At 48.0% G+C, this 12,213-nt stretch overlaps 3 protein-coding genes across 3 annotated transcripts; 1 reads left to right on the top strand and 2 right to left on the bottom strand.

Annotated features, from left to right (window-relative positions):
* Nucleotides 1–339: 339 nt before the first annotated feature.
* Nucleotides 340–1,571, bottom strand: DEU56DRAFT_738387 (UbiA prenyltransferase family-domain-containing protein; the record flags this gene model as incomplete). Its single annotated transcript, XM_041348656.1, has 6 exons — nt 340–651; nt 704–837; nt 887–972; nt 1,029–1,146; nt 1,202–1,354; nt 1,406–1,571. Coding segments are annotated over 6 exons (969 nt in total), but the record flags the coding sequence as incomplete, so codon positions are not given.
* Nucleotides 1,572–4,066: 2,495 nt separating this feature from the next.
* On the top strand, nt 4,067–6,144 carry DEU56DRAFT_981257 (uncharacterized protein; the record flags this gene model as incomplete). The annotated part of the gene is made up of 9 exons (XM_041359829.1): nt 4,067–4,404; nt 4,463–4,536; nt 4,601–4,689; nt 4,746–4,829; nt 4,879–4,923; nt 4,974–5,245; nt 5,294–5,695; nt 5,744–5,788; nt 5,839–6,144. Exons 1-9 carry the CDS (start codon nt 4,255–4,257, stop codon nt 6,142–6,144), a joined length of 1,467 nt encoding a protein of 488 aa, XP_041207495.1. The 5' UTR covers nt 4,067–4,254.
* Nucleotides 6,145–6,312: 168 nt separating this feature from the next.
* DEU56DRAFT_738301 (ABC-2 type transporter-domain-containing protein) lies at nt 6,313–11,466 on the bottom strand (the record flags this gene model as incomplete). The annotated part of the gene is made up of 20 exons (XM_041348651.1): nt 6,313–6,393; nt 6,449–6,705; nt 6,756–6,853; nt 6,904–7,268; nt 7,322–7,673; nt 7,722–7,886; nt 7,936–8,051; nt 8,105–8,219; nt 8,274–8,390; nt 8,440–8,543; nt 8,597–8,977; nt 9,042–9,257; nt 9,308–9,503; nt 9,565–9,786; nt 9,833–9,928; nt 9,981–10,299; nt 10,346–10,605; nt 10,658–11,087; nt 11,135–11,349; nt 11,396–11,466. The coding sequence occupies 20 exons, from the start codon at nt 11,464–11,466 to the stop codon at nt 6,313–6,315; spliced, it is 4,176 nt and encodes a 1,391-aa protein (XP_041207494.1).
* Nucleotides 11,467–12,213: the final 747 nt, after the last annotated feature.

Below are 12,213 nucleotides of genomic sequence, written 5' to 3'. Positions count from 1 at the left end.
ATCAGCGGCTCGGCCTCCAAAGCAAGCGCTCTTATCGATAGAGAGGACACAATTGTCACCAGAAATAACATGAGCCGTGGCTTGTCATATTGCGTATTGTGGGACTGATATAGTGATCAATGAAACTTTTGTAGATTGGCTATACAATGTACTAAAACATTCAGCAGACGGTGGGACACAGTCCCCTGATTTATTTATAATTTGTACAGAACTTCATATCGCTCGTACGCGTGAAATTCATTGTATCATTGCGTAATGAGGAGTGGAAAATCAAGATAACGCCGTGAGAGGGGAAAAAAAAACAGAAGTCAAAGAAGAGATTCGAGACAGGTTGTTAATCTAGCCCTGTGTCTTTATAACAAAGTCGGCCATGGCTCCGGCCCAAACCCAGAAGCCGAACCAAGCGTTGCTGAGGAGAGTAGCATCGCAGCTCTCCTTATTTTCAAAGTCAGTCCTGGTGAGGAGTCGGGCAAGGTGAAGTGCCCCCAGGGCCACACCGACAAAAAATGGGAGGCCATGTCCATTGCGAATTCCGGCGTACGAAACCAGAGAACAGACAACGACGGAAAAGATCGCGAGAATAGGCCGGATCTGATCTCCGAAGATAATCGTAGTCGAACGCACACCATATTCGGCATCTTCATCTCTGTCCTATTTGTTGGTTGATTCAGCCGAAGATCGCGGATTAAAAGAAGATCCTTACTTGACGGGCGTAAGCAGTGTCGTACACGATTGTCCAGCACGCAGCCCCAATGTAAAGGGGAATATACACGTGCCAATCAACTGCTCCAGCAACTGAAGCCGCTCCTAGAAGCGCCCCCCAATTGAAGCACATGCCTATCCGATGATATCAATAACTGCGGTCTTGGAACATTGTAAAACGTACCAAGCACTGCTTGCGGCCAGTTTGTTACACGCTTCATGGCTGGATACAACACAACCAAGCCCAAGGACGAGAGGCCAAGCCGTAAGCTTTTGAATAGGAGCAATGATGATGAGACTCGACGAAAAAGGCAAAATAAACGCACCTGTATTCATTCAACTGCATCAATAGCCAGACGCCAAGGGCAAGCTGTGGGATAAGGAAAATAAACGCCTGGAACATGGAGACATCACCCGCAGCCAAGGGTCGTGTGCGTGTTCGCGCTTAAAGTGAAAGCGTCACAAGGGACCACCACTTTACTGAATGTGAAACACTCACGAACGGCAGCGTCGACGTCCTTGTCCCACATGTCATTGATCACACACCCAGCGGCGTGGAACACTTGGGAGGCAGCAAGGAACAATCCAACATAGGTCCACACTGTCGATATCGGTGTACCGTGTGCGTAGCAGGCCATGGTGACCGACCATGCTAGAATATTTAAATCAACAAGAGACAATAAAATCACAAAAAGCTACCCACAGCATGGATAGAATAGCAAGAGTGTTCCAGCGGGGTTGTGAACTCGCGCTAGATAGAGGTAAGGACGTATGTTGGAAGGACAATAATCCACCCAAGTTTTGGCCGAAGCCGGGTGAAAATGTTGCTCGATCGCTGTTGATTTAACCTCCATGGTAGAGTGTGCAGATATGCAGATGTGGAGGGGGGGCGACGACGAGTTTTTATACCTGCATCTTTTCGCTTCAATGACAAAAAATATTTCGCATATGATATCATTTGGATGCGATTGTGATCATTCTAATCAGTGAACCAAAGAATATTCGACAGCCCTTCTGAATCAGCTCCCAGGCTTCGAGACACAGCCAAGGCCGTCGTCATCCAGGCCCCAACGTGTGTTCGCTGCCCGAATAACGATAGTGCAAGCTTCTATCTCAAGAGATCTTGAGAATCTTGTCGATGTGCCTACCGGGGTGGTATACCAAAGATAGCCACGGTAGTGGATATAAATGATTATTCTGGCCCACTTGAGAACAAAGTCCTCGCCAAGGAATTCTTGAGCCTATTACATCCTGATCAGTCGGTTTGGAATGAAAGTCTCGATGCCACTCACCACCCGAGCTCCTCCACACTGACAGAGCTCCAATTGCTAGACTAGGTACAATATCATTAAAAGTATGTAATATTTGTTAAAAGCACCGTGAGACTCAGAGACGCCAGGTGATTAGTAGTGGGGATTTCCCGGGGATGCCCATGTCGTAATTTGAACTCGTACAATATTAATGGGGGGGTGCTTAGCGGGAATGACTGTCCAGCAGAAGGGTCGACTGGTAGTATCACTTCACGACGATGACAGGATAAAATCGAAGCTTCTGTCTGTGCATATGCGTACGGCTTGGACGGCTTCGTTGTCATGAAATATCGGGCAATGCGAAGTCAGGCATTGACTCAAAGGGACCCAGATCGGCGGCAGGGCACCGATGTCGAAGCGGAATCGTCGCCTGCATATGATAGTCCCCTAGCTAGTAGACAAAACAAATATGAGGAACAGTGGATATTCCTTCTTGATTATGTTCTCACCATACCTTCATAAAAGTTCCCAGCTGCTCTCTGGCCTTACTGGATACATACAAGCCGAAGACGAAAAGACAAACGAAGAAAAGTAGAACCGAGCATGGTATGTCAATATGTCACTATCATGGGTCCTATTCGGTTGTAGTCACCACGAGTACGCCAAGACCTCTGACACTCTATATCATGTGATGTGCTACTCCCCGGTAGTGTTCAAACTTCAACTATGTACTCCGAAGGTGCAAGACCCCAACTCAGCAGGCAGCACATATACTACCTACTAGTAAGCTGCGTCCACACCATCATGGCCTCTGTTTGGATTCACAGATTTTTCGGGAAGCTGGCGCCCACCACCGTGACCGTGACGACTGTGATCTGCCAAGCGTGAATTTATTCTGGGAGGTCCAACCATTCAAATACCAAGAACTGAGGCCTGAGGAGCTAGACCCGGTGGTGAGGAGTTACACAATATAGCCCAGCCTGGATAGCCTAGTCCACGTGCTGGATCAGTTTGTGCGTGATATCCGCGGCAGGGCTGCTGTACAGTTTAAACCCTGTGCCGTTACTGCTCGTCTTCATGATCATCACTTGTACACCTGTAGTCTGGACCATGCCCGCAGAGTCACCCTGAATTCATGCACTCGTTCGGTCACGGCTCATGGAGAGTCACTAAAGTCTGACTTTCTCAAGGGAAGAGCTGCCAATAGTACGCTTCGGTAGGGACACTGAAAAGCCTTCTTCATCCACAGCTGCAAGCTGTGACAGAATCAATAAATTTCAATGTTACTGCACCAACGATGCTGCCAGTGTTACCCACGTGTATGATGGCAAGTGCAGACTACCGTCACCGTTACAAGGATGATTGATGGAGTGTCAGGCTACGGACTATGCAGGCCTGCCACTACAGAGTTGTGACTGGTCCGGATCTATCGTCCCAATTAGCTGCTCGTTGATCAGTTCATTGAGAGCTCAATTGAGGATGGTTTACGAGAACACTCCGTTCCGGGTCACAGTCCATGCCTCTCCGTTATTAGGAGCGATCGTTTCGGTGCTGTGAAACACCTCAAGTGTGGGCGTAAGAAGCAAGAGCTCGCAGCAGTGGCCGCCGTGAGTTACGCTTGTCTGCCTCTGACATACCCCACAAGACTAAGCAGCCTATATAGGCCACATAGGCCCAGGTAGGCACCGCGCTTTCTCCTAATATGATACAACTACCTTATAGCCTTAACAGGGCGACTTTGATCGCCATACGGTTGCACTGATAGGCCACTTTTCAATTTCGATTTGGGCCCACCCCCGTCGTACGACATCACACTCCTAACATGCTTCCGCCTCGTTCCAAAAAGACCCTGGTTGATGCCAAGACAGAATGTGTTGGCTTCACTTGGAGGTAGCCTGCCCAGGCTGGCGCTAATAGATGGGTATAATGCGTACGCCAACAGGTAGATACACCTCCAGCCCAGAAGACACAACCCAAGTAGACCTATGCAATCTGTTCCCTAGCATGTTATCCAGAAACACATCAAGCACGGCGGTAGGCACGCAGACTTCTTCGATCCCAGCACCAATGTGACAATTCTCACTTTTTTTCGCATTTCAATATTTATTTACTTGCAAGACGTGTCATCTTGTTTTCGTTCAGATATCGTCATGCAGCACCCTCGGGGCCATGGCCTTGGGTCGATTTTAACACCGACCTTCCACTCCGTGAGCGGTCATTGCATGAGGGCGAACATAAATGGCACGGATACCCGCAAAAGCTCTTCGGCAACTGGACTTCAATACCAGTGGAACGAAGCAAGATGTTTATCAAGTGTGCGGAAAGGGGACCGTGCGTCATACATGGCATTGACGTAATGGACAACGACGGGAAATTCAAAACACTGTGCGCGCAACGACTGGACGACGTTGCAGAGGAAGAAAATAAATTCTGGTCAAAATTACATGAGAAGGAAAGTATTGCTTTTACCCTGTTTCATCAGTGAGTGATTAACAAATAATCACAATCAGGTGGAGAACGTCCGTGTTCGGGCGTTGTTCGTGGATAACCTGACTGTACCCGTTTTGAAGATGTTGGGGACGAGGTTCGCAAGTTGCTCTGAGTCTAGCTTGATTGTTCTCCAACCACGAACGGCATTTTCCTTTTAGGTTTAACATTGAGCCATTCTTCTTCTCATCCTCCACAAACTGGATTCCTTCGCGATATCGGGAAGAGGTTCGACATGGAAAGGGGGATCGTGCGTCTAATCACTACCTTTCGGTCCAGAGATTTTTAATCCATTTTTCCGAGTAGATATCACAGTTATCCTTCCTTTCATTCGAACCACGGAGAAGCCAATTCACAGGGTTCCTTCGTCTTCTAGCTCATCAGGCGCAAGTTCGTTGCTTTTTCGACGGTTGACTGCTTCTCATCGTAACGCATACAGAAAGAAAGAACTCTATAGACGTTCTGGCACCACTTCACCTGCACGGTAATTCGCAATTGCTTTTTGCCCCAATCTTTGTCTGAGGCCGTTCATAGGCGAACATGTACTTCTCATTGACCTCATGGCAGTCCATATGATCCGTGAGAGTAATTCCTCCACAATCATAACGTATCATCCTTCGCTGCCTGGCCGCACGACCGCCGAGCGCTTGCATCAGGTTATGGAGCTCGCAGGTGGAAGTGTTTACTGGAATAAAATATTCGAGGCATCCAAAGATCCAACTTTTTTCTTCCTGGCAATTTTGTGGTACGCGCTGTATGCGTGGGATGAGGCATTTGAAGTGTTGTATTTGCGCATCAAGGAGTTGGTGTGTACGCAGTCTGTGAGTGTTGTGGTGAAGGCTCATCATCTTCAGGAGGCAATCTTGAATGAGTCCGACTTCACTCGTATGGCCGATCGGAACCACAGCCTCCACAGCCTTCAGGCTCACTTACTCCATTACCAAACCCTCCTTCATGATTTTCAGATATCTGTCGAATTCGTCAAGGACTCTCCTAACCCTGCAATGGAGCCTAGCGATAATCAAAGCACTTCAAAGGAGTTTATCGATAATCAAAACACTACAAAGGAGTTGATGGAGCGAGAATGCAAGAACCTTCTTTCTGAAATCGACAGGTTAGAAAGGAAATGTTTGATGTTCATTAGTCGATTGAAGAATGCTACGGACTTGGCATTCGCGTCTATCAATATCGAGGACAGTCGTCAGACACAGAGATTAACAGAGGCAACCCTTCGAGACTCTGCGGTGATGAAGCAGGTGCGCTGACAGCCACGTATCTACCGAGAGAGCTCATCCCTTTTGTAGATTTCATACCTGACCATGGTCTTCTTGCCCGCCAGTTTTACTGCTGTATGTCTTTGAACGTACAACATGAACAAAAGTGCTCACTGATACAACAGTCGGTCTTTGGGATGAACGTGGTCGAAATGAATCCCGGTTCCCTAGAGACAGTCGCGCGCTATGTCGAGGTGTCTTTCGTGCTGACTTTTGCCACGACGTGGGTTGTTATCGCTTTACAACCATACAGTACAATCCACAAGTCTGATGCGGGTATCTGGCGGAGGGCTGTTTGGCCTGCATTTTTTCTCTCCCATATATTTATGGCGTACTTCAGGAAGACCTCGTCGCAGGGCAATAATCCCTGCTTACATCCCATTCGGAGAGGACGTCGTTCTTCAACGTTGAGGTTCGACGACGAAGCATGAAGTGGATGAGATTAATGGTCTTGGAGGTTTCTACGGCTGGATGTCACTTCGAAAACGAGAGGCACAAGTTGCCCATATGTCACAATCCACTTGTCAATTACAATGAGGTACTGCACAAACTCTGTAGGATCATTATGTATCATATGCACATTCTACATGTCTCATTTTTCACAGTCTACGCTTGAATGACGGCAGAAGATTACCCTTCCGAATGCGAAATAGGTAGGTCAGTGTGAAAATTGCAAGAATCTTGGAAAGGTACATTTCGTGAATGCCCAATGTGAACAGAAGGGGTACGACTTACATTAAACGCAATGACGCCAAACATGATACCAACATCACGCCAGCGGTGAGAATACTCGATATTGAATCCAGAAAACATGAACTGGTCCGTCGTCTGATATGGACAGTAGAGGCAGCTCGACGTCGCATCGGGGTTTGTTAGATATCCGCCCGCGTAAGACATGAAAGGGTCCATATAATCGGCACATGTAAGTCCAGTAGGAGGAACAATGGTAACAAGTTCCGTTGACGCGCAAACAATTGCCTGTCCGCCGACCGCTAAGAAGAAGTTGAGTTTGATGCGAATGAAAAAAACATGTAGCACAAACCTTGACCGTAAAGGCCTTCAATAAGATATGTGAAAGGCGAAACCCTGTACATCCACTGCCACCAGCCTAGCTCACGGAATGGTTGCATGACACCGTTACTAGGCCATACATCAGCAAGTCGCGTCATCAACATAGAAAATTGACTTACAATATAACAACAAACGAGAAGAGCGCGCTGAATAACAACGAAGCAATAAATGCACTTGGAGCCATTGAAGCTATTGCGAGTGCGATCGTCGTGTAATAGAGCGGGAATATGACTCCATACACCAGATAGGTATATCCGGCCCGGTCATTGTCGAATCCGACCGTCCAGTACCAGCAAATAAAGAATATTGACGAGCAAAAGATATTCCAAGGTATCTCGACAAGGATTTGAGAGGTTACGAGAGCAGTCCACTTGTACATCCTGCTCTGGCGCTCGCGGACTTCATAAATTGACCGAATATCGATGTAGATCCCCTGCATCTGTTGAGAAAGGGGTACACACAAAATTGTGGCCAAGAAAATTGCCTGTGATACCAGTTAGCGAACGAAGCCACTTCATCAGATGTCGGAAGTCATACAAAGAGTTTGTTCTGTGTACCCTGAAGGGAGTCTTTCGTCTTGAAGAATGTGAAGCCGATCAATAGACCACCAGCGATATTGAGACCTAGCTTTGCCATCAAGTAGGTTGGATTCCGCCAATATGCTTGGTAGTTGCGCTGTGTAAGGGCAATGGTTTGGTGCCTCCATGAAGTGGCAAATCGGGTGCGCAGCGCTGTCTGGACAACGGGACGAGATCGACCTTCAGTATGAATGCGCCCAAGCTCATCCTCAAGCACGACAGCTTCTGGCGAAAGTTGCCAGACATTATGCCAATCAACAGATGTGTTCGCGGTTGCTCCAGCACCAATGACATCAAGCATGTATTCCGCACTGCTATAGCTTAATTCCACAAACACCTGGACGAAAAAAAGGACTTACGGGTTGGCTTCCTCGTCACAGGGTGGGGCTCCATTGCGCTCGAAATATTTCAACATCGTGGAAGATTTTTCTCCAATGTCACCGAAGTAGACGGTTTGGCCACCCTTGCGAAGGAGGAGAAGTTTGTCAAACAATTGAAAAAGCTCCCCAGAAGGTTGATGAATACTAATAAAGCTCAGAATGGGGAACACTATTGAATGTATACAACACTCACGTGCACAAGATAGCTTGTCCACTGTCAGCCAGCTCACGAAGGAATGTTATGATGCCCCAAGCCGATTGGGAATCGAGACCAGATGTAGGTTCATCAAGGAAAAGAAGAAGTTTGGGCTATTGGCACGCTAAGTTCGAACAGGGCGCTGCATCTCCAAAGATGTACATACCTTCGCGGCCAGTTCGACGGCTATTGTCGTGCGCTTTTTATGTTCAACGCCCAACGAGCCCACAACTGCGTCTGCATAGGCCTCGAGGCCACACATTTGGAGGCACTTGTCGACGCTAAATAATACCAGTCAGAATCCCCAATAATACAACGTAAAAAGGAGGACATACTGAGCCTGAATCTCCTCCATAGGGACAAATTCTGATTGTCTAAGATGAGCTGAAGAGAGAATGGCTTCCCTAACAGTGGCCTGGGGTAGATGGGTATCCGTCTGCTGACAATATCCACTGAACCAGTTTTTAGCGTTGCCCAACGACGATGCGGTTTTTTACCTACGTTTGTGCTTGGAAGTCTGAGGGGAGGGGTTGTCCATTGATGAAACGGTCGCCTGAAACGACACCAACATCGACGCGCTCGGCAAGGACGTTGAGCAGAGTAGTCTATCACAGTCTTGTCAGTCTAAAGCGACGTTGACCAGTAAGATGACGATAACCTTTCCTGCGCCCGATTCGCCCATGAGAGCAGTTATCTTTCCAGGTGCGACATAACCAGAAATGTTGTCCAACAACCTCCTCTCTGACCCCCCTGAAATTGGCACAACGTATTGCACATGGTGCCAGGTGAAGATATCGGGAAGCTCAGGTTTCTTCTTTCCTCTAGATGCATTGCTGTGTCTGGGCGCATTTTCACGAGGTGCTGATGGTCCCGCTTTTTCTTCATCTCTTCTTACATTGGCGGGCCCAACAGAACCTACACTCTTGGGCTTTTTGAAGAGAGTGACAGCAGAATCAAATGCCGATCCGGTGTTAAATTCCGTAGCGAGGAGCAACAAGAGAATGAAAGCGGCACCAAATGCACAGATAATGCCGTAATTCTGATAGAAAATAAATTAAACTGGTTATGGTCATGACTCGTCAGAAAAATAGATTGGGACGTACGCGCCAAAGATCGCTGTACTTGTAATCATACGATAGGTAAGTGAAGGCGTTACCGTCCACAGTCGACATTCCAGGCTGAGCTCCGACAGTGGTGCAGACTTGATTAGTCAGCGATATATTTTGATATGCAGGACCCTGAGGGACTAAGGTAGTGCATATCCCGTTCAAGGTGTGAAATTCGTTCATCATCAATGATTCGAACCCGAACCCGAGAGGCTGCAATAGATATTTCAGCGCGGCACTCGGAAGATAGATCGTCATCGTACATTCAAGTAAGTGATCCAGCGAAGAGCACCCGGGATGCTAAGCCGAGGAACCGTATAACCAGTGAACAACGAGAAGACCAAGACGCCAATGCCAGCGACTGATGTAGCACTAGACTCTTCTTTAAAAGCTGCAGCGACCATTCTGAAAAATCCTTTCATCGCAATCGTCATCGTGAAAACCACCAAGAAGAATACGCTGTCAGAAAGGGATGTCAGATCTGTAGAGTGAGTAATCTTGTCGACAGGAAACTACTTACAAGAACTGTGATGGTGTCCTCTGAAGGTTGACCAAGAAGTACAGGAGTACAGAGAAAACACCCTGGATGACGAACGTAATTGGTATATCGACGACCGTGTAAGCCAGACTTTCAATGAATGGATAATACATCGCTGCTTTGTGGTGACGGAGGATTATGGGACGCTGAGCAAAGAGGGCAGGTATCTCTGCCATCGCAGACATGGCGCCGAAAAACAAGGCACTATAGACTGATTAGAAACTTCATGGACAAGAAGAATGTCACCAACAAGAACAGGATGCCCCCGCGAGAGAAGTAACCAGAAGTTGCATCGGGGAGGTTATAGAAAACCGTGCCCATCACGATGGCTTGGAATATCTGTACGCTTAGGGGGCATCAACACGTTATACCAACATGAGCATATAATTGGTACGCACACAAGTTGCACCACTTGGGAGACGACATCGCCCTTGATTATCTGGACCCGGCGGACCATTACTGCCCTGACTTGCATTGGGATTGATATTGTGTAGGAATTACTCTTCGGCGCATGACGCGCATGCTCCATTACCGCACTAAGGTTGTATGCTTCCTTGCGTTCGGGTTTGCCCACATAGAGGTCGCGGTAGTTATCAACCGATTGACGGTTAGCTTTCCCTAGCGGAGACGCGAGGAAATAAGCTGCCATTTCCGCAGCTGTTCTGGGTACTGTTCCTTCGACTTCATCCCGAAAATTTCTCGCATTTGGATCCGTGACTAGGAAATCTCAGATTATGATAAGGGCCATTATAACACCACGTACCAGAAACAAGAAAATCAGACGTCGTTTGTCGGTGGTAGGGTTCATATCCCATACTCATGAAATGTTGGCGTGCCTCTTTTGCAGGCCCAAAGTAGACCATTCGGCCCTCGGAGATAACGCATACCTTGTCAAACAGGTTATACAACTGCTCGCCGGCTTGGTAAAGAGAGACAATTGTCGTAATCCGCCCGATATCGGTGCCAATGCGAAGTGCCTGAATGAACTCTAACGCTGTCGACGCATCTAGACCACGGGTCGAGCTACAAGTGACATCAGCATCTATCACAGACAACGAAGTGAGTGGTAACAAACTTGTCCCAGGAGCTGATCAAGCTCCTGCACGACAAAGCCTCTGCAATAGAAACACGCTTCTTCTCTCCACCTGATACGCCTCGTATAGCGGCGTTCCCAACAACGGTATTACGTGCGTGGTGCAGTCCGAAAATCCTGATCAAGATGTCGATAACGTCGCGATTATACTGCTCGCGGGACTGATTGGTAAAGCGCATATGTGGCGTACGGGTTTTGATTGCGAAGGATAGTGTCTGCTCAACTGTGAGGGTCGGAAAATGGACATCATCTTCGGGACAGTAGATGACATCGCCCCGATATTGATTGGCTATTTCCTCAGGGGTGAAGGAGTCGTAACATATATCACCTTCGACAGCGTGATACTCCGACGTCTGATTGGAGAGCGCTTTTAGGAACGTGCTACAGCCGGAACCAGGACGCCCCAGAACAACTGAATTGGAAGTCAATACAAAGCAACCGAATAGAACCTAGACTCACGCAACATCTCTCCTGGCATTACCACGCCTTCAAAGCCTGACAGAATGTCACGGATTTCGGGATTGCGCATTGCGGTGATATTTTTCAGGGCAGTAGAGGGATTCAATATGGAGCCCATTGTGGGCTGCAGTGTTGCACGTGCTCCAAGGCCGGCTATGCGCAAATCTTGAAACATCACGCCCAACTCACGGGCCTTAATGGAGGCTTCACCCCGTCTGTGACGCGTTAGAGCCAGTGGAAAGATAGTGGTGAATCACATACCGTCGAACGAGGTCCTTCAGAGTCTGCTCAAAATCAAAGCCATCATCACCACTACCAGATCCGCTTTCCATGGCGATAGATATAGCGGATTTACGATTATCAACCAATTTGCTTGTCGGTAAAGGGGGAGGGGGACAGTCGTCTAGCGGACGGTGGTGGGAACGAGTAGATCGTGCTGTCATCGTGCGCTCCAATTCGTGCATGCTTGCTGGATCGAAGAAGGTAAACGGCAGGCGATGTTGTTGTTCATCCTTGGACGCAGCGCCGGGGGACTGATCGCCAGCTGAACCCATTTCATGGGTTGGATCAGGGAAAACCATGATGGGTGGACGAAGAACGTGGTTACAGCTATCTTCATATCGTGCCCTCTATATAACAGGAGCGCTGATGAACTAAGCTTCTACTCGGAGAAGATGATCAATTGATTCTAGGATAAACAATCAACGACTGCGCGAAAGTGACGCATATGTACGTACTTCGGAAAACTTATCTGGAGGCCGACGACACAGGAACTTTAGTTCAACTCGATTAGAAGACAAACTTACGAAGTTAACTAGCCCTTCCCGAGACTCCTGCAAGGGGTTTCCACTAGTACTGGAGCTGCCGTGATGTCGGTCACCCATGTGATCATGCCCGAACCCATTTCCGAGCATACCCCAATTTGATTGGGTCCAAACAATAATCCTCGCAATCAGAAGGGCACCTCAGGCCTCATGTCGGTTCTCTTTCGGTTCAGTCGTTCACCGGAGCATCTGTTGACATGTCAACTGCCAATCGGGATATTGTAACTCACGAACTTCGAAGAACACTATCACCGG

This window comes from Suillus clintonianus (genome assembly GCF_016758775.1).
Source record: "Suillus clintonianus strain FC179 chromosome Unknown DEU56scaffold_44, whole genome shotgun sequence".
In the NCBI taxonomy this organism is placed as follows: Eukaryota; Fungi; Basidiomycota; class Agaricomycetes; order Boletales; family Suillaceae; genus Suillus; species Suillus clintonianus.
Note: the sequence above shows the minus strand (reverse complement) of the source record. Positions and strands in the feature narration are given on the sequence as shown.